Source organism: Sipha flava, unplaced genomic scaffold (assembly GCF_003268045.1).
Source record: "Sipha flava isolate LNK unplaced genomic scaffold, YSA_version1 76_pilon_pilon, whole genome shotgun sequence".
Lineage (NCBI taxonomy): Eukaryota > Metazoa > Arthropoda > Insecta > Hemiptera > Aphididae > Sipha > Sipha flava.
In genome coordinates this window covers 3,204,301-3,226,231 of record NW_020273616.1, presented here as the reverse complement: position 1 = coordinate 3,226,231, position 21,931 = coordinate 3,204,301, and the positions used below count along the sequence as shown (strand labels likewise).

At 30.6% G+C, this 21,931-nt stretch overlaps 1 protein-coding gene across 1 annotated transcript; it reads right to left on the bottom strand.

Moving 5' to 3' along the window:
• Positions 1-4,130: 4,130 nt before the first annotated feature.
• Positions 4,131-5,778, bottom strand: LOC112692798. The gene is made up of 2 exons (XM_025567586.1): positions 5,032-5,778; positions 4,131-4,289 (listed from the first exon to the last, which is right to left on the bottom strand). Exons 1-2 carry the CDS (start codon positions 5,444-5,446, stop codon positions 4,159-4,161), a joined length of 546 nt encoding a protein of 181 aa, XP_025423371.1. The 5' UTR covers positions 5,447-5,778; the 3' UTR covers positions 4,131-4,158.
• Between the last annotated feature and the right edge of the window lie 16,153 nt (positions 5,779-21,931).

Here is a 21,931-nt window from a genome sequence, read left to right as displayed (position 1 = left end):
CCTTAACGATAATAATAATATACACAGAAGACGAAGAGACATTTCTAATGGCTTGTCTGGATGACAAGGTAATTAGCGATTTAACCCGCTGCGAGCCTTTCAAAAGCACACGCCGGAGGCTCACCAATTCATCGTACATACATATATGTATTTATATTATAAACAAGCATGCATAACACACACTGTGCGCAAGATGGAGAGAAAGATACGTAATATATACATAAATACGTCGGTGCGACCCTTCCTTAAAGCATAAAATTTGACTATAGCAGGTAGAGCTTTTGATAAACTCAATTACTACTCTTGTTTTTGTATCGTACCAACGACGGACGTCTATAAATGAAATATCACTCATTATTAAAGTCGTACATGAAAAAACTAAACGTACACGTTTAATATGCTCACTCTTCAATACGAACACCATTCGGAATAGATGTACTCCGAACGTGTGTCGATCAAAGCGTGAGGCGTTTGTAAAATATTCTGCTTTTAAAACGACAATGTACCATCGGATCAAGTGGATATTTATTGTGATTTTATATTTACAAGCCTATACGGGAGTTGAATGCGTGTTAATGGAACTTTCTTTTAAATGTTTCAAACACACCGCGACGTGTTTAATAAATTAATTTATGTTATTATTATAAATATTACAAATAAGGTAGGTAACTTAGTAATTATTTACCGTAGCGATAATTTATTATTAATTATTATTTTAAACCATACGTTATTTGCGTCATAATTAAGTATGTATCGTTTGCAACAATTGAAAAAAACAAACACTATAAAATAAAGTTTTACACTTTTAAAATATTTTATCCATAAATAAAAAAATCCCGTATAAAGAAAAAAAAATATTAATAAAAAAATATCTCTACGACTTGTTATGATTACACATAATTCTCTTATATATATATTAGTTTTAAATATAATATGTTACTTCCCAGATACCTAAACATTTTTTAGATTCTAAGTGTAGCGAGGAATGTATATTTTGTTTAATAAGCAGTATATTTCCAAGATATAAATAAAATAAAAAAATCTTATAAAAAATGTATTCGAAGCAAAATTTATAAATCAAAAATAACAGTTTTTTTTAGACTTTTTTTTCTCTTCGTATTACCCTGCTAGAAATTATTTATAACACTTGAAATACTTGTACCATATGGTTAAAAAAACGTAAATATTAAATATAATCGTGTGCAAGTATTCGAGTATATATTCTAAATACTTTTTAAAAGCGTTTCACACAAATCCGTACATGATAATATATTTATATACTCATACGCTGTCAAACGACACGGGCACGCATTTTTTCATCTGAAGAGCGCAAAGACGTATAACATTTATTTAACTACACATATAAATATACATCAATGTTTTAACTCTCGTTTCCGTTATCGTAATCGTACCATACAACACATGTCGACTGATCAAACGACGAACCATTTCGGTGAACTTTCTCTAAACACTTAACGCACACATATTATTAAAACATTATTGGTTTGATAACCATACAATACACGCGTCGCCAACTATGGTTTGATTATAATCGGAATTTTCTAAGGAAATATTCAGCAAAGCGAAATACTTTAATGATCGAAAACTAAAAAACACATTTACTTACACGCTTTAAACATACATTTAATTCATAGTCTTTTGGACATTTAACTCTATTGCGTAAAACTAGAATATAGTAATAATATTAAAGAGGGAATTAATAAAACATCCCGTAGAACAAAATGTAAGTCTTTGGTAAATTTTGTGTATTTATCTGAATGCAGATCGTTCGTTAAATTTTTAACTGTCGTATAATTATCATATATATATATATTATTAACCCGATATAGTATTTGTTTATCTGAATTCAACATTGTAGTTTATATGTACTGTTTAAATAACGGTATTACTTACAGTATTAATTACACTTACGAATTAGATTCATAGTTTTAATACATTCTTATATACTTTATTGTTTTTTAAGTATTTATAAATAAAGTAGTATGGAACTTATAGTACCGCTAGTGTAGTGCACGAGTGTAGCTACGCTGGATTCGAATAATTCATTACATATTTTCAACACAAATTAATTTATCAGATACGTAGGTAAAAAAAATATTTAAACGTACCTTATACATTATTTACATTAATTTAAACGTCAGTATTCGATTTGACATTGATCGAATAGAGCGTCGTATAGATACTAAACACAACTTAATTCCGTGCCTATTTTTAAGACACTTGACTTTCACAATTGTCGATTATTCTTACGTGTACACATCGTGCGATTAAATTAAAATCGAAAAAGTTGGGACGCGTACGCACGAACATGTTTATAAAATAATATATTTTTCTCTTTGTCAAGTAAAATAGAGAACAATGTGTTTAAAAAACGTACACCTGCAATAACAATAATATTAAGATTTACAGCACATCGTCTTTGGTAAACTTGACAGATAAAAACATCGAAAATCCATTATATTACCGTCTGGATTGTTTATTGTATAAAAAAAATTAAACTTTATAACAAATATATAATCTTACATTTGGAAATCATTTACATATTACTATAAAGCAAAAAAAATTCATAATATTCATACAAACTAAGCAATATAATCGTAGTATATCTCTACGAAGGTCTAATCTAGGTACAGCAGACCGTCAATGTCAATGTCTATTTCATTTAAAATATTAATTAAAACTATATTTTCGAAACAATAAAATTCTTAAATTTTCAAATTTTGTTTGAGATTTAGTTTTTAATGAATGTCAATGAATATTATGAACATTATTGAAATTATTGACGCAACACTAGGCTTTAGGTGTAAGCCAATTTTAAATCTTAAACCAATACCAACTTTGGTTAATTATTGCTAAATAGTAATCACTAATTTTATCTAACACAATTATTTAGCTTAGTCTAGTTACAATAGCTTTAGAATATAGAACGTACAACCTGTAAAATCTCTAAAATATTTTTACATCATATCGTTGGATAGCCAAACACAAATTCCATATTTTTGTTTCGAAGATTAAAGACAAAAAAAAATATACAAAACATATCAAAAATCACTGATTTAAGTACTCTAAAGTTTCAGATGAAATTTAAAGAAATGTTTGCAGACTGTGAAAAAATAAAATACTATAGAGTGAACACACTAATTTAAAATAAAATAACACACTGATTTTATTTGGTTTACAAAAATAACAATACATATATGCATTTGACCACCACAGATCAAAAAATATATTAGCTAACATTAAATGAAACGTTTGTTTGTAAGATCAAATTTTGTTCAAGTTCTGAGAAGTATCAATCATCAAATGTCAATTAGTACAAAAATACGTAAGACTCCAAATAAGGTAATGTAAATTTATTTATAATGGCTTTCCATTAATTTACATAAGTTTCTCGTGATATTTTGGTGTATATTAATAGTATATTATACGAACACTTCAAGAATAAAAATAGGTAAATCAAAAGCCGAAAACAATACGCTAACCAATGTTGTTCATTAATATATTGAACAATCGGTCGATATCGATGATTTTACACATCAAATTTTACATAACCTACATTGTAGTATTCTTATATGATGTTGTCAATAATTTCCGTTAATGCGTTGATTTTGATGTACGAGTGTATTTACACAATACTAATGATTTTTCATCCGTCGCATAAACTTGATAGTTGATTTTCCACGTAAACTTGTGTGGTACCTACAACGGTCAATATAATGAAATCCTACTAAACGGTTCTTCTCTGAACAGATTTGAAGAAAATGAACTTCCTGCGATAAAATGTATTAATGATTGAAATTTAACATACCGATGAAATAACTATATAAATTATAAATGTTGGAATATGAAACCATTTTCCCAATTTTTGGAAAATATGGCTATGGTACATATTTGGAAATGTGACTGGTATTATTGAGTATAATAAAATTAACATTTCTAATATTTACCCTTACAAAAATAATTAGCATAAATATTTATAATTGTATGCACTGCAGTTATCCGTGCATAGGCAACAAATAATTAAAACGAGAACGGAACTAGTTTAACGTAATATGTGTAAACTTTTTATTTTTATACATAAATCAAATATACATTTAATCCATGGAATCTATACATAATATCAATTAATTCCCTAGTTTATTGTATGTACTTGAATAAATTCCACTGAATTTGAATCCACTGTTCCTGATTAACCACCTGCTGCAGTTCTTCATTTTTTCGTTGATCATTTTCGATTGCAGATAACAATTCATTGTCCGTGGTGAACCCTAGAAATCACATTAATTGAAGATTTTTTTTATCATAATAGTTTTACTCCAATAAATATATATACATATTGTATGAAATGTATAGAAACATAACAAAACCAAGCCAAAATCAATATTTAATTGTAAAAATTATAGTATTATATTATATTATAAAAGAGAGAGAAATAGAGAGAGAGGAAATTAATATAACATAAATTTTATACAAATTATATATAATATTATATACTATTTTTTTTTTATATATATATTTTATTTAAAATAAAATTAAAATAATTAAGCATAAATGATTCTCGTAAACAAAATTACAAAAATTTAAATTATCTCTTTTCTGAAATGCAAGTAGAGATTCTCGTTCAAAACTGACATAAAGCCTTTCAACGGAGCATTTTTGAACGCAAATCTAATAGGATGGGGTTGTAATAAATAATAGAAAAACACAGATTAATTTACGTTCCATAAAATTAAAAATGTTCTTTTCTGCGCACAAATTCATCGAGTCGCGTATGCATACAAAGTATAAGCTATCAGCAAGTTTCATATTACAACAAGGAACGGGTTTTTTTTTATCGTCTATCAATTTTTCGATGTGTTCTCGTTAAGCTCGTAGATAACTAATATTAAATTCGTGATAGATTTGGAAACGCGATTACGTGTACGGTATTCTAATTTAGTATTCCGTAGAACAGTGTATGCGTAAATAAAATGATTGTGCGCATAACCGGAAAAAATACGATTATAGTACGTTTAGAGGTCGGCGGAGGCGGTGACGAAGGAGGCTGCGCCGAACTAAAACAACAAACTTCGCGGTCGTCATCGCCGTTGTCCGTTTCCACGGCGTAGCCGATCAAAGACCGCGGATCGTGCTGGACGGAACAGTTGGGAATTCTGATGATGCACCGGCGAGATCGAATGGTGGACACCGCCACGGACTGTCGGTCGTACGCGACCAACGCTATCGGCGATTTCCGGTCGTACGCGACCGACCACAGCGGGAAGGCGACGGCTAAGAACGCGAACGATCGCGGGTCCATCTCGTCGCGGGGTTCGACTGCGGTTGCACACGGCTTAACTTCTGATAAACGATTACCGTGCGGCGGTGTTGCGATCTCGATTTTCCGCGGTTCGGCACGCGCTCGGACTCTGGAAGTAAACACCATTGTTCGGCTCGCGCCGACCCCGAAACCCAAGATTTCCGTCGCGCTACCGGACCGTTTTGTTTTGTGTTCTTCGTCGATAACGCGCGCCCGAATTCGTGACACGTTCGGCAACGCGATTTCTTTCTCATTCCGAACGCGCGCTATGTACTAAATGGAACGTTTTCAACGCGTTCGACGACCGCCGCGTTAACAGACCGATTTGCCGCACACGTTTTCTTTGCCGTCCGAAAGCCAACACGTTCCGTCCGATCGTTATGATCCAACGATTTCATCCAACGCCCACTTCGTTCGCTCAGAAATCGGATACGGGTGTTTTATCGGCCCTGTTTCTCGTAGTGAAAACAACTAAACTCGCAAGTCCCGTACCAACAAGTACGCGACGAGAAACGAACTAACCTGCCGGTCTATTTTTTATTTTTTTTAATAATAATTGAACCATTGCCGGTCAAATTCACTTGCCCACGAAAATAATCAAACATAATAATAGCTATAATACGATACGTGAAACTTTATTTTCTCAAGCAACGGTGCGAAAAAACAAAAACCAAGGCTGTCGGATTATAACACAAAAAAATATACGTTGTATAATAATTAATTTCGAGTTTAAATAGACGAACGCGAATCCCTATGATTTTCTGTTATACGACTTCTCTACAATTATCTTAATGCCAAATGATCGTATTACTGAACAGCTGCTGGATATTATCCACATCTCACGTATGTTATTTGCACCTGGACAGCTTCTCCTAGAGTCAATTGCCGGTCTCCAATTAAGTATATATATAGTTGCAGACGGACCGTCAGTTAATCATGGAAATTTATTTTTTATTTTTCGTTTCTTGAAAACTACTTTTTATAATAATGGGTTTCGCGTAGTTCTATGATAAAATTAAAAGTTTTCTTATTTTAACAACTTAATAGCTATTGTATTTAAATAATTACATTCAAAATTGTTTAATATTCACTAACTCTTAGGTGGACGAATAAAAAATAAATGTCATAATACTTACGGTATGCTAGGAAAGTGTTTAAAAATAAACCTATGTTTTTTTGTGTACGATCGCGTGATTCAGCATAGTTTGACATTTGAGACTTAATTGTAATCGACCACTTTGAAATTAACTTAAAAACTCAAACAATAGTTGTGATGATTGAGGTACTATATACCCATTCACTCTATAAAAGACTGATTTATATTACTAAATTACTAAGAAATACGTTAGGTCATATGAGTTTTAACTATTTTTTGTTTATTCGTGCTTCGTAATATGTTTAACTTAAGGTTTTTATATTATAAGGAATAAGCACATACAATTTGAAACACCACATTTGGTGTTAATTTTATAAGTGTTACGAAGATATGATTTATAAAAATCTGGAAATGTTCAGAACTGGTGGGGTTGTTTATAAATTAATCTACTGTTCGTTAAATATATAAGCAACCAAAGACATTGCTCGGAATCATAATTCTTGGAGTATACTTGCATCATTGTTTTAAGCAAATTGTGTGCATAATTTGTATAAGTAGTACAATGTTTAAATTATAAATTTTAAAAAAAATACACTACCTTTTTTTTTTTTTTATTTAACATTACATTAAAGAAAATTGTAATAATGTCCAAAAAAAAAAAGTCATTGGATATTAACATTTATTTTAGTATTTTTATAGTAATTTGTTAAACTAATACAATAAAAACGAAATTTGTTACGCCAGATGTAGGTTAGCTTCTGGAATTCTGTAGTGTTGAAAAACAAACGTGAGATAAACATTTGTTTGTATTATTCAGATTTTTTTTTTTTGTAAAAACAACAAACATATGCAAGCTGATTTCTCTTACACCTTTTGAATAGTGTTTATGATAATATTATATCATTCGACATTTATCCTTCACAGCGGCACACCCAAATATCAAACTATACATACAACACAATGTATTTTTTTCTTGGCATCATTTTTGTTTGTATTTGTGTTTAATGTTTTTTATTTTATCGAAAACTGCGATGAGTACAAATAGATTACTCGGAACCGACAAGATGAATAATTGAAACGTCGTGTAAACTACAGCGCCAAAATGAGAAAATCCGTACGACACATTTCATCCTAATTACTATCGTCATCCATGTATTTATTATGTATGTGAAACCATCATATTGTCTAAATGCATCTAATATATAATATAAATTATGCATTGTATGACACAGTTACAATTTGTTTTAAAAAAGTTACTAATTTGTATAATGTCGTGAAATGTGAAAATGAACGTTGTAATGACTGCGGAAATCGGAACCTACATATACCGTGAAATATAATATATCACATATACGTGCTTAAAATCAAAATTATAATATAGTTAAATAATAATAATATCAACATGTACTCGTCGCAGGTACACATTGTGTTATTATAAATACCTGCGATTACAAACTTCAACACCTTTAACCTCGATCTAATTAATTGCCATGTCCGGGCATACTTTGTAATGATACACTCGCAAATATGTAAATATGTATTTGAATTATCAAGTTTACAGTCAAGGTACACGTGTTATGCATTTAAAAAATTTGCAGCCTGCGCATTTTTTCGCGATAAATTAATCATTCTCTCAAATAAGTAATTATATCCAAATTTTCATACAGACCAATAAGTTTTTTACTAATATTAGGAAAATTATTTAAAAAAGTGGTGCTACAACGAATCACCCATTCTTAAGTCCCATAAATTTGTATCAAATATTCAATTTGGTTTCAGAAAAAATTACTCCTCGACCCACTAGATCCACCGAAATGTTGTCAAAATAGCCTCGTCGTTTGAGAACAAAAACTTCTACCCGGGAGTATTCTAGTCATGTCACAAGCGTTTGACCGGGTTTGGCACACCGAGTTACTCTAAGCTAAAAATGTTCCTCCCAACTCGCTCTACCTGTTGCTCAATTCTTACCTACAAAATCGCTCATTCCTCATCCGTCAAGAAGACTTCCTCTCATCACAATTCAAAATCGAAGCAGAAGTAACTCAAGGAAGTGATTTATCACCAAACCTCTACAACATTTACACAGCTGACATTCCCAAAACCGAAAATACACTGATAGTTACTTACGTTGACGACACGGCAATTCTCTCATCCCATTCCGACTCCACAATAGTATACCAAAACCTCCAAAAACATTTTGATAATATTTCAAAATTGTCAACCAAGTGGAGAATCAAAATCAATTCAGAAAAGTCCTTTCACATCCCCTTCACTTTAAGAAAATCTGTCCTACCTATATTATAACATTTTTATTAATGGGTAGGTAATATCAACTCTTTTCAATCAAAAATATGATACAATTAATATATGTCCATATATTTAAGTAAAGGGATGTAGATTTCACCTAGAAAAAATTTAACACATAAATACCCAACTTCTGGGGCTTAGTACTGATATTGATTTTATAATATACTGTTATTATAAGATGAATGGTATATATAAAAAAAAAAAAACTTATGTTTAAAAACAATTTATTGGACTTCCCTTCTTAAATCCACAATATGTTGAAAAATGTGAAAAATGTTTTACTAAAACCACAAGAATTGGCGAATTATATATTAAAATCATGTTTAAAAATGACGCTGACTTTCTACTGAAAATATGGACACAATACGAATATTTATCATCGATATCACTCGTATACTCGTAATTGCAAATCTTTCCGTAAAAATTAAACGATTCATTTAATTCTTCTCGTCTAAATATTTGTAATTGTATATATATTTAGAAAAATATAAAAATTGATACTTATGTAGCTTAACAAAGTTAGTGCTCAAGAAATAGATCAGAGATTGAAAAAGAAGGAAATATTAAAAATAAAATGTAAACATTTTAACTAAAAAGAAATAACTAAAATTTAATTTGTGAGGCAATCGTCGTTCGAAGTTTACCTATTTCAATGTAGACTTACAAGCTATAATAAGTAACGAAATAAAATAGTATATAAAAATATGCTAATAAAATAAAACCAATATTATAATATTAATGTTGGTAAGTATGATAAATGGAAAGGTAAAAAAAACATGGGATGCAATTTACATGTACCCAAAAAATATTTGGGACGCAACTAACATCAAAAAGGCGCATGGAACGTTATTTACAGTCATCTTAATGGGTAACCATAAAACTTCGTTGTGTCCATATATTTTTAAACGCTCGTATTGCACTTACATAATTCGCTAGGTTTACAATTAATAACAGCGATTCGAACCCGGAATCGGATGACACAACTAATCGTTAAAGTCTTCATACCGTTAGAATTCGCTATAATCTCGACGACTAAAACAACGTAGTTTTTTTTAGATTGAATCGTATTAAATCATAAACAAACTCTAACACTTTCCGAGTAAAATAATTTTCATTTATTATTATTTATTTTACCAATATGACGATGATCATCATTACAAAAGTGGGAAAACATTTTCTCCTTCCAATAAGATCGTCGATAAAACAATAAATTAACAAATACAACACGTAACGCAATACGTATGAATATTGAAGACTACAAAACGTAATGCGACAAAATAAGTGGTGGGGGGGAAGCATAAGACTTACACAATATTTACGTGGTTACCGACCGTTTTGCTTCGCTGAAGTACGTAACGCTATAACATAATCTTAGGGAGCGGGGGCGGGGGAAAAAAAAAAATAACAATGATCCGATCTGGCCGATACTGAAACGTGACTGTACGATGTCGGTCCCGGGGATCGGCAACTCTGCGGTCGACTGGCACGTCAAAAGTAGAAGTCGACGAAGCCGCTTCTCGGTCGTCGGACCGCACGCTGGTCGTACCCGACGCCGCGCAGGGCCACGACCAGCCGGTCGTAGAGACCGTCGGCGCGGTACGACCGCCCGTGCTGGTTCGAGCCGTGCAGGTACCGCGCGCTCGACGGCATCCTGATGATGGACCGACGGGACCGGAGCTTGACCGCCGCGGGACGGGGACACGTGGACGACACGAACGCCGTCAGGCACAGCAACAGCGACACGACGACGACGACGACGACCAGTGGTAGTCGGGCCATGACGCGGATGAATCGGAACTGAATGCTCGTCGTCGGTGTCCGCGGTCGGCAGTGGCGACGCCCGACCACCGTCACCCGACACGTTGTTGTTTGTTTTCGGTGCCGGAACGTTACGACGTGGTGCACGTGCACGCTCGGCGACCGCACGACCGCGTTCGAAAAATTCCCGAAACGGTACGCGAGTAAATCGCGTCCGTTCGAACGTAGGGTCAGAACTAGGGGGTGGAAGACGGGCGTTCGTCCCCGGGCGTACAATTTTAAAGGGTGTAATTTTTGTAATCATTAACAACTAATTTGATAGTTTTAAAACTTCGTTAAATACTGATATCAGGTTAAAACTCAATAAATACGATTGTATATTAAATATTACAAAAAAACGGTCGAGAAGAGTATTTGATTATTGGTCTATGATAAGGCGTAATTTTAACATTTTCCTCGGGCGTAAAAATTCCAAGTTCCACCTCCGTTCGAACGCATTTCTTGTTCGTGAAAAAAAGTAGGTACCTATCACATCCTGTAAGGTTCTCGTGAAAACGGCGAACGGGTATAGCGCCCAGATCGTATTTTAACGTGTTCATATCCGTTAACGATCTCACGGCCTGAAGAGCAGGAGTAGTACGATAAATATTTTTGATCGTACGTTTAAAACCTAGACGGACGTTTTCGAGTGGTTTTTTTTAACCAGTTATTATTTTGTAGTCAGTACGTATTGTAAAACGGAAAACATTCGAATGCACAGAATCAGCACAATAACATTTCGATACGTATAACTATATCATCCATAGTCGGTTTCGTATTATCGCGCGTATGCGGGTAAAATATGTCTCCGGAAGATTATAAAATGATTTTTATTGTTTTAAACTTCGATGGTGCAAACACAGCCTCGGAGAACACGCACTATTATCTCGCGCAGACGGCAACCCCAGTATCTACTACAGTACATTTTATCTAATTTAAATATTAACCAGGAAACAATACCAATAATTCAAAAATGATATATAGGTACCAGTACGTGTAGTATATTAAGATTCCCGTAAATATATTCCTTATTCTATGATTTATCGTACCATTCTAGATTCCATTATCCGTATAATAGCTTGAGCTATTTTAATTATTATTTTATTTGTTTTTATAATTATCAACTTCATTGATTTCAGTACTTGTAGTTCGAAAATACTATTTTATTATTCAATACTGGTAATACGTTTGTTATTTTTACTATTCGCTTATATTATTTTAGCGATGTTTCAATGTTAAGTTATTGCGTAAACAACGAAAAACCTTCATTAGAATTGATGCCTTTCCTTGTTTGTAAAAACAATTTGAATATTGTCGAGTAAATAGAGACGTATCGTATAATGTAAGATCATTCATGATTTGATTAAGGCGTTGCATATATCGATAGAATTGATCACTACCACATTAACCTATCAGGCTACTAGTAAATTCTGTTGACTCAGTAAATAAATAAACCTTTAACTTTCAAAAGCGTCTATATTATTTTCTTATCTATTTTATTTCGACTAAAATAAAAAAAACCAAATACACTACTCAAAGCGTAGAAACATTTTACTAGCCATTATTTTATCGCGTTATAAATAGTATGCCGTTTATACATTGCACTCATACGGAGGTGCAGTAATATGAAATATAATAAAAATATATGAATGCACGTTGTGTATATAGTAGATGAAGAATAATTTAAAAGTTTAATTTCATTTCTTTATGTAAATCGTTTTTACTTTTTTATATCGTTTTTATTTTAGTTTTTTTATTTTTTTTTTTATTCATTTATTTATTTAGAAAGAACGACACGTTTGCGATAAAACAAGTGACTTCCGACCTTCCGCATATTATTATAAAGTCACCCTTCAGTTTGCGCAAAAGTTTCAAAATAAATATATTATTTCATTATAATACCATAAGTGTTTCACTCGAAATACCGAATCACACGGTTGTTCAAAAAAAAAGAAAAATGTTGATTACAATTGTAAAAGATATTTATGACTTTGACTATTTCGCTTGGATACCCTTCTTCCCCTGCTCTTCGTATATGATTTATTTAATCTACTACTGTAGGGTATTCGCTGCTATGTTTTTTTTCCCTCCGTCAACCCCCACTAAGAATTAGGACCGCTGGGACGACAAATCATTGAAATGTAAGACAGCAGTTAAACAATTTATACGTATATTATGCTTTTCATGTAAAAAAAAAAAAGCGTCAACAGTTAGTTATGTGGAACAATAAATTATCGTCAGTGGAAGCGTTCCACATTTGTATTAGTTTTCTCTTTTACAACAATTAAAAATTAAAACAAACAAAAACATACAAATTAAATAACTATAATTAATTACTATTACGAGTCGACAGTTAATGTTTAATAAAGTCAAAAAATTAAGTTTTACGGACTTGTACGATTTTTACATTTTTTCTGGCACTTGTTGTGCAGTTTACATGTTAACAGTTTTATGATTAGAAACAATATTTTTTAAAAACACGAATTAAAACCGAAACCATTTTGTTAATGTATTATTCATTTTGAGTTGAATATTTATAGTACACAAATATATTTGAAAATAACAGTTAAATCGAAAATTATCTGTTGTATTTTTATAAATAATTAAATCAATATTGTACATCAGACAATTTTTTCGATCAAATATTTAATATTTTTAAATTTAATATATGCGCGTTTGCAATTTCGCGGTCAATTGAATTTAAATACTTTTGAAGAGGTTACGCGGCAAGAAGATTATTCGATTACATTATTTTGGATATGGGATTTTATGTTCAACAATATTTATTGGTTCCTTCTAGCTTTTTTGAATATTTATATATACACCCTTCTTTAAGTTAAAAAAAAAAAAAAAAAAAACACTATTTAGTTTTAAAATTTAAAAGAAAAATTACTCATTCAGTTATTTTCATATAATTTCTCGTGTATCGTGAAAAACTTAAGGCGATATTTTGTAGATTAATTTAAATTGTGTGTTAAATAATGAAACCATAATTTTTCCCCTACAATAGTGGTAGGTTGGTTATTGTTTTAGATTTTGTTATTTTTAAAAAACCCGCCAAGCATTTAAATAACGATAAACACAATACATAATTAAAAATAAACCATGTACATTTTATATTAAACTATCGCGTATATGAAAATATAAGCGTTTTCGTTGCGACCGTTACATATAATATCCGGTGTAAATTAGTTGAGTGTGAGTTTTTTATACGTGTGCGTAATATTATAACAACTTGTGAATTCTATTCAGTGAGTGCGTCGTTGTGCACTGCAGTGCCAGAACTTATTCTCGGCCATCAAACGCACAACAAATGTCATATTATTATTATTATTATTATTGTTTGCCTAAAGTGGCTTACAAATTATGTTGTGGAAATAAGACGCCGTATAATCGTATACACAATATACGTACCTACGTAATCGGTATTTTTATGCGCACAGTAAAATAAATACAACAGCTAGGTACAGTTAGGTATGCGTGGAAAAATAAAATGATGTGCTGAATTCAAAATGCAAATCAACGCAGTAACGTTGCAATGTGTGCTTTGGAAGAAAGAAACAACAATTTCCAGGGACGACAGTCGAAATGACGATTGGACGATTACGGTTGAAAAGTGTTCAATAAATTTGTTATAAGATTATAACGATATATTTGATTTATGTGACAGGGTTAAGAGTTTGGACTGGCCACGTTCTACTTAAACAAAGCATTTCAATTAATCGTTATCCATTTACATTTTGTCCGTTTTCGTTCGTCTGTACGCTCTCGAAATTAATTTAAATTTTGAACACATTATACAAGTTGAATGCAGATAAGCGTATTACGTTGTATAATATACAATGCAATAAATACAATAATGGAAGTCGTTATTAGATACGTTTTGAATTGCTCAAGGAATATATTAAGATCGTGGTTTGCAAAAGGCGTGATATAACATTAATTTAATGAAATATTTTACTCTGAACTAATTATATATTACTGTTGTTACTTTTATTAATAAAAACTGTTGCCTAATGTTAATATATTGAAATCAGCAGTGAACTAGCGATGTAAAAATATTGCTGGGTTTTAACGATAACTTTATAAGTCCTAACGATTCGATGTTAAAAGCAGATGTTATATTTAAATATTTTTCACCGAGGGCGAGCAATTTAATATACAAACTTCGTACCCAGTAATAATAGCGTCTAACAAATATTAATAACATTGTTACAAAGCGGATATTTATTTTACTTTTTTTTAATTTTTTTTTTTTCCCCGTAATAAACGCTTGCACAAAAAGAACGATGTGCTTCTTCGTAAATTGAAGGTGAACGGTTTTTTTTTTCATTCGAGGGTCCGCGAACGAGAGCCGCCTACAGTATTTTAATAACTTTTCCCTTCATCGCATCTAGCGAGGTTATTCAATTTTCGTGCTTTTTTTATTATTATTATTTACATTTTTTAAATTGATGTTTATTAAGCAATTAGAGGGTAGTCGCCGAGCTATTTTGTAATAAAAATATATTTGCAATTCAATTAGCCGGGGCAAGATTTTTTCGGGGTCCAGCCTCTGCTGTCACGCCCTTCTTCCCGTTTCGAAAGAAAGGATTGGACCCGTGTTTACATTTCACCAGGAAAAATATTCGCCTGAGAAATAAAACTGCTTGTCCTGCGGCGAATTAAAGTCGTTTATCAGATAATCAAATTTGAGATATGAAATAAAAAATCTAAATACACCGAGGAGGGAACTAAACAAGGGTGATGATTGAAAATTAATAGTTCCATTATAAATGTTTAAATTATTTGGTCTTGTTAAATCATTTATTACGTATTGTTATATTTTTAAAAAAAATCAATGATTTATTTTATATTTTTGAGATCATCCTTATGATTTGAGATGAAAATTCGAGAAAATGCATACTCGTATAATTTATATAGGTATATAATATATATAAACTATATTTTTTTTAAAACAGATTTTACTCAAATTGAATTACATTTTAAAGTGGAAATAAAATACTAATAAAATATCCTTAAGACTTGTTGAAAAGTTACATAGTTGAAAAACTCATAGCATAAATCGGATTTATCTGTAAAGCATGCGTGTATTGCATTAAGCATATATTACATAAATATACAGATACGTGGAAAAATAATAGTGGCATATGAAGACATTTAACGTTGTGTGTGTAATTATAATCTATATTTTAATGATAGTAAATTTTCACATATATAATGAAAAACAAAAATGCATAACGATGAGAGAATTGTAAAATAATAGTACATTTTCTATATTGTTTGACTCGATTGACGATAATTTTTTGGAAATAGTTTTTCATTGTTTTCAATAAAATACTTTATAAGTAAAATATTTTGTGCTTTACTCTTAAAGATACTCTTAGTTGACTTTATGATTATAACATCCATAGTGTTAAGAGTATCGTTGTTCGTCCATTTAGTTACATTTCTTTTGCTCTATTTTTTTTCTTAATAAATCTCACAAAACTTCTTCATTTTTTTTAACAACCCGACGAAGTTTATCGAAATATCATCATATTAGTATGTTTGCTGGTTAGGTTATATTTTTATTATCATCACGTTTTGCTCGTGTTTTCACCAACAAAACAAATGCTATGGGGACGGAAAAAAATATTGTAGAGGCGTAACCGTCATTGGATTTCTATAGATTTAATATGAATAACGAATGCATGGATACACTCGAATGTAATACAAATGAATTTTAGAATAAAAGATCGTATGATAACGTGAATTAAGTTATTCGTACACACGGATAGCGGGTCCGCTATATCGCACTTCGTGGGATGTCATCGTCGGTTTCGATAAAGAGTCGTAAAAAAAAATAACTCATAAAAACTTGCAACGTGTGCATGCGTGACTGACAGTTGTTCACTGCAAGACGATCGTACGAGTTCACATCATGATTCGCGAAAGCCGGAGATTTTGTTAACTATTTATTTATCTAGAAAAAAATTTTACTACTAAAACATATTTTCTTATCATCAAACAACTGCAATGCCATCATTGCTGTGGACGTAGAAGACACGTGCGTTCAAAATGAAAAACGTTTTGGTTATTCTGTGTCGGTTAGTTCACGCATTAAAGGAATAAAACATTTAATCTGTGTACATTTGAACATGAAACATGATAAGAAATGCATCACAATGAATAAATAGTACATTAAATTTAAACTTTTTTGTCACATTTTAAATTCTAATATGTAAGCATTGCGTTGTATTGATACAAAAACGATATATTATAATTCTGAGTTAACTCCGACGGCGATGTGGTTACGGGCAATAACGCACCGGAAATAGGAACCACGCGGTGTTGGCGAAACCACGCGTTACTCCCGTCCTGAAACGTTTACTGCAACCTGACCGCATACGATATATTATTATATTTATAGGCATTTTATTTAATATTATATTGCATGTAGATGAAATTAAGACTTAATGGCATGGGCCGTCCACGCTATCAGCTTTTGAAACCGAACCGTCCGCTAAAAAAATAAATAATAGAAACGTTATTGTACACCGTATATCATACGCGTCAACGTATACACGGGTTTCGAGTCCACGCGAAAAGGGTTTACCGAACAAATAAAAAGTAAAGTAAAAAAATAAATAAATACTACTGTGCATTGTAAAATGGAGAGAACACAATGCGTATTATGTTAGCGAGTGCTATGTCCACTCTTTGGATATTTGTGTACACTCACGTGGTTAACATTCACACGTGTAACGTGGACAGACGTACTACAATAAAGGGTAATGCTCGACCAAACAGCCTCGGGGGCAGTATACATATACTAAACACGGAACGGGCAAGGTTTTCGTGCAGGGGGAAGAAGATTTTAGTAGGGCAAAAAAAAAATAAATAAATAAATAAATAGTTCGTCACAGAAGGGGACAAAGACCCCTACACCTATTTCGTAACTCCGCTATTTATAATAATGTACACACACGCGCGTGCAACGAGGTACAGCGAAAAACATAAAGTATAATGACATAATATACATATTCATAATATTGCTCTTAGTCAACTTCTAAACATGATAGAAGGAAAAAAAAATCCAATAGACTCTTTACCATATCCCTGTGTCCCCATGTGTTTATCCCGCTGCCCCTATTCAACCAGAGTAAATACAATTAATACAATAGACACAGTACATACACACACACACACACATATATATATATATATATATGTAAGTATAATTTTCAACATGCATTATATTATGTACCTATCCAAGAGTCCCGAGTTCTCGAAAATGATGCTTTAGGTTTCAAGGTTAAAGTTCTATCCGCAAAATAAATTGAATGAATTCACGTGTTTTAAATGTCAATGTAATAAATAAATAAATAAACGTGTTTATTAATATATAATATATACGTCGCGTACAAAATTTATGTTAAGCTCGAAGTATTATAATATTTTTAATATATAATCAGTTTGGAATAAAATAGGAAGTTAATTGATTCCACCAAAACTACCTGCTTAGAAAATGAAGGGGGTTGATCATCCCCCTCCCACTTGTAATATTTGATCACATGTCTAAATTTTATAAAATTATAGTAACTATTTAATTCAATATAAAAATAATACAATTGTATTTGTATTTAAATATATATTTACCAAGACATTGAATACGTTTCTACCAATTTTGTGTCAAATAAAATCTGTATCCAACGATCCATACTTCAAGTTATATTGTTTTTATGCCAATATGTATAGATTCTTCAAAATCGAAAACTACTTTTTATGGAGTGAATAATAAATTAATTACTATACGTTTTTCCACGACACATTCAAACGATCGTACAAATGTGCCTTCACATTTGTCTGAAAGTAAAAAGTTTATAAGTGAAATATAATGTCCGTTCCTGAAAATTTGTGTAGTAAAAAGTGGAATATAATATTTTGATATTGAAAACAGTAGCCAGGGGAGTCGATACAAAAGCGGCAAAATCGATATACGCCCATAAAATATTCATCATTACGTATTTACAAAGTCAATAAAATCGCGACTGAAAATGAAAAAATAAAGGAAGGAATATGCTGAGAAAAATTAGTTATTTTACACAGACATAATTTATTTTAATAGGAGTTATTATTTAAAATTAATTCTTATTAGACATAATATGTTAAGATATATATATAATTTTGTTATTATTTTTTATTATTATCCAAAACTAGACTATATCTTCTACCAACGTCACAAGCTATTATGTTAATCAAAAATTATAACACATAATTTTAAAACTAATTTTAAAATTATTATTATATTTTTGTATATTTATTATATATATTATACTTTATATTACGATATAGTTATGATCATAACCCTATAGGGTTCAAATATTTATTGTTTTTTTTTTTATAAATGAATTGTATTATATTTTATACAGTTTGATCGATTTGTGAAATTGCTGACCAAAACGCGTACAGTTGTTGCATTTACAAGAAAGTAATTTGAAAGTGATTTCCTAGAAATATGTTTAGAGTGATAAAAAAATCAATAAAATATTACTGCTTATAAATATAAGTATTACAATTCATTTTTATTAAAAAACGTTATTATGACTTCATAACATTTATAATTTGATTGTTTAGTTTGGTAACTTGAGTACAAGATTGAAAATTAAATTCTCATAAATCTAACTGGAGTAAAATAATTGTTTAACAAATAAATGAAAACCTGATAGTTTTTAACGGACTATAACCCAGTGACGGTTATATTTTTCGCTTAAGGAAACCCCATAAATAAAAGAGGGATGAAAATAATTGTTTTTTATACAAACACGACTACACTTCTCCCTTAAAAATATTAAGATTAAGAAAAAAATGTGAAGTACATAAACACTTATAATGTGAAAATGTAAAAAATCACAAAAAAGAAATGTATTACTGTAACCTATTCATAATAATCTTAATTTTTTTTTTTAAATAAAAAACTTTGTATAGTTTTTGCAACCACACAATTATTTTGATAAACATTGTAAACGATCCAATAAACTGTTAGAAAAGAGCCATTAGTATAGCCGAATAAGTCATTTCGAAAAGATTTATTTTTTAATAGGAATACATTTAATAATGACTTATGATCGATAAAATATTATACAAGATACTCAAAAATTAGAAAACTGGTCAAATTCTTGTCATTGAGAATTTTTTTTTGAGTCATTGTTATGACGAATAGTATCTAGGCAATGGAAAATTTTCAAATTTTACTAAAAAGTAAGTCATTTTACATTATTTTTAAAAATACCAGTACATATAAGTTATGAATTAATAATTTTTTGATTATAAATATAAATTAACTGTTTTATACAACCATATGATATAAATTAATGTTAACTTTCTTTGTACCTTCGTATCAAATCATTTATGACTTAAACGCCGTTTTATCCTCCTGAGGGGGTGAGACCCGGGAACTCCCATTGAAAATACGCCACTAAATCTAGGAATGTTGCACGCACGGTATTTCAAACGTATGTTATGTAAAAAACATTATTTTACGTCAGATGTAATAACGCAGTGTATTAAAATCGTGAGTTATCGGACAATTAATTCTCAACCGAATTACGCATATAATCATAAAGGAATACAATTATACGTAAGTATATAACATACGAAACTACTTCGTCCGGTTCCGGCGACCATATATATACTATACAAGTATGTACAGGGAGCAGTGCGTTTTCATTCAAGACTAAACATATATATGCATGTTATATGCGCTGCAGACATTCCAGAAACAATATAATATGAGCTTTTGTATGTGACAGTGCGGTAGAGGTTGTGTAGTTATATATTAAAACCACCAATCAAGAACGTATTGTGAAGCACATGCGGTGACAGGTATAATGATAATAATAATAATAATAATAATAATACTTTGGTAAATTTGTCAAAGACTTAACTTTCCGCGAGGATAGAAAGTCGAACCACTTGAATTAATATTATGCACTCGACTTTACAATCGCACGTCATCGCCACCGTCATCGTATATTCCATTAAAACTTAATCATATGTCTATAAAATATCTACATTACATAAGTATATACGAACTCCTCGTGCACTATTGGTACGTATAATTTTATACTTACGAACCAAATCGGTTTCAAGCCGCTTTTTTTCAATTTTATCATTATTTTATGGGATTTGATAAATTCTATAACATATATATGCCAAATAATTTTTTTAACTTAATATATTGAATATGTTTTTTTTTTTACCAGAACGACGCAAAAATACAATCAGTCATGTATAATATTATAATATAATAATATATATATATTATACGCCTTGACTAGTTCCTTTTGAACGAAAAATAAAAAATAAATTTTTTTCTCTTGATAATTGAAGGGTCCAGAGCAAAAATCAGGTTTCTCCATTTTTTCTACAAAAAGAAAAAAACTGAAGATAGTTAATTATTGCATCTAAACAAACATATTTTGTTTTTCCATAGTTTATTAGTATAAAAATATAAGATGATAATGTATTCATAAATAACACAAACCTGCTAAGAATTATAGCTATGAATTAAAGTTATGTTTTAAAACATAGTATAATATAGATTGATAGTACAAATATTACTCCAATTTTATAAAAATTGAATAAATAAAACAAAATATGAATTATTAGATTACAGTTGTTTATTATTATATTTTATTTTTAAATAAAATATCTTTTAAATACTATGACAAAATAATATAATAAATTATAAATAATGTTATTATTATAATGTTATGTTAATGTTATCATTATCTTCGAGAACATCAAATAAAACAGTTCCGTAGTTTTGCAATGACAAAACAATATTATAAATACTATATAAATAAATAAAAATTTAACTGATTAATTAAAACTATACATTTATTATAACAGAAATAAGAAAATAAACTTAATCAATTATTTATTAAAAAAATAATATGTTAACATAACAGAATTATATACCATAACATTTAAATAATATCATCACACAACGTGCCATGTACAGTGTTACTGATTGTTTCGGTACAATAACCGGGTATCTCCCGCGGAATCTGGTTATTGCACCGAAATCTGAAAACCAGGTGACTATGCTACTTTTGTGTGATATTAAGGCGCCTTCACATCCAAGGTTTGTAGATAATTATCGGTAAACTTTAATAATTTCACACTGCATCGTGTCATCCATAAAATCATTGTGTAATTTTTAGATATTTGAACGATTCGGTTCGTTTGGATCACGTCATTCAAAAGGCTTCTTGTTCATATGATTCGTTCATATCGATAATTTCGTTCATTGAACGATGAACAAACTAAAACATAATTACTTCTGCATAAAACCGGATAAAATATCATTCCATCGTTCATTGGTCATTCCATTGATCGAGATTATGATCTCGTTCATTCCGTAC

Coding starts and splice junctions, on each gene's coding strand:
- LOC112692798 (XM_025567586.1), bottom strand. CDS start 5,446: ATGGTGTTTACTTCCAGAGTCCGAGCGCGTGCCGAACCGCGGAAAATC. Junction 4,290..5,031: donor GCCTCCGCCGACCTCTAAAC/GTACTATAATCG, acceptor TGTGATTTCTAG/GGTTCACCACGGACAATGAA.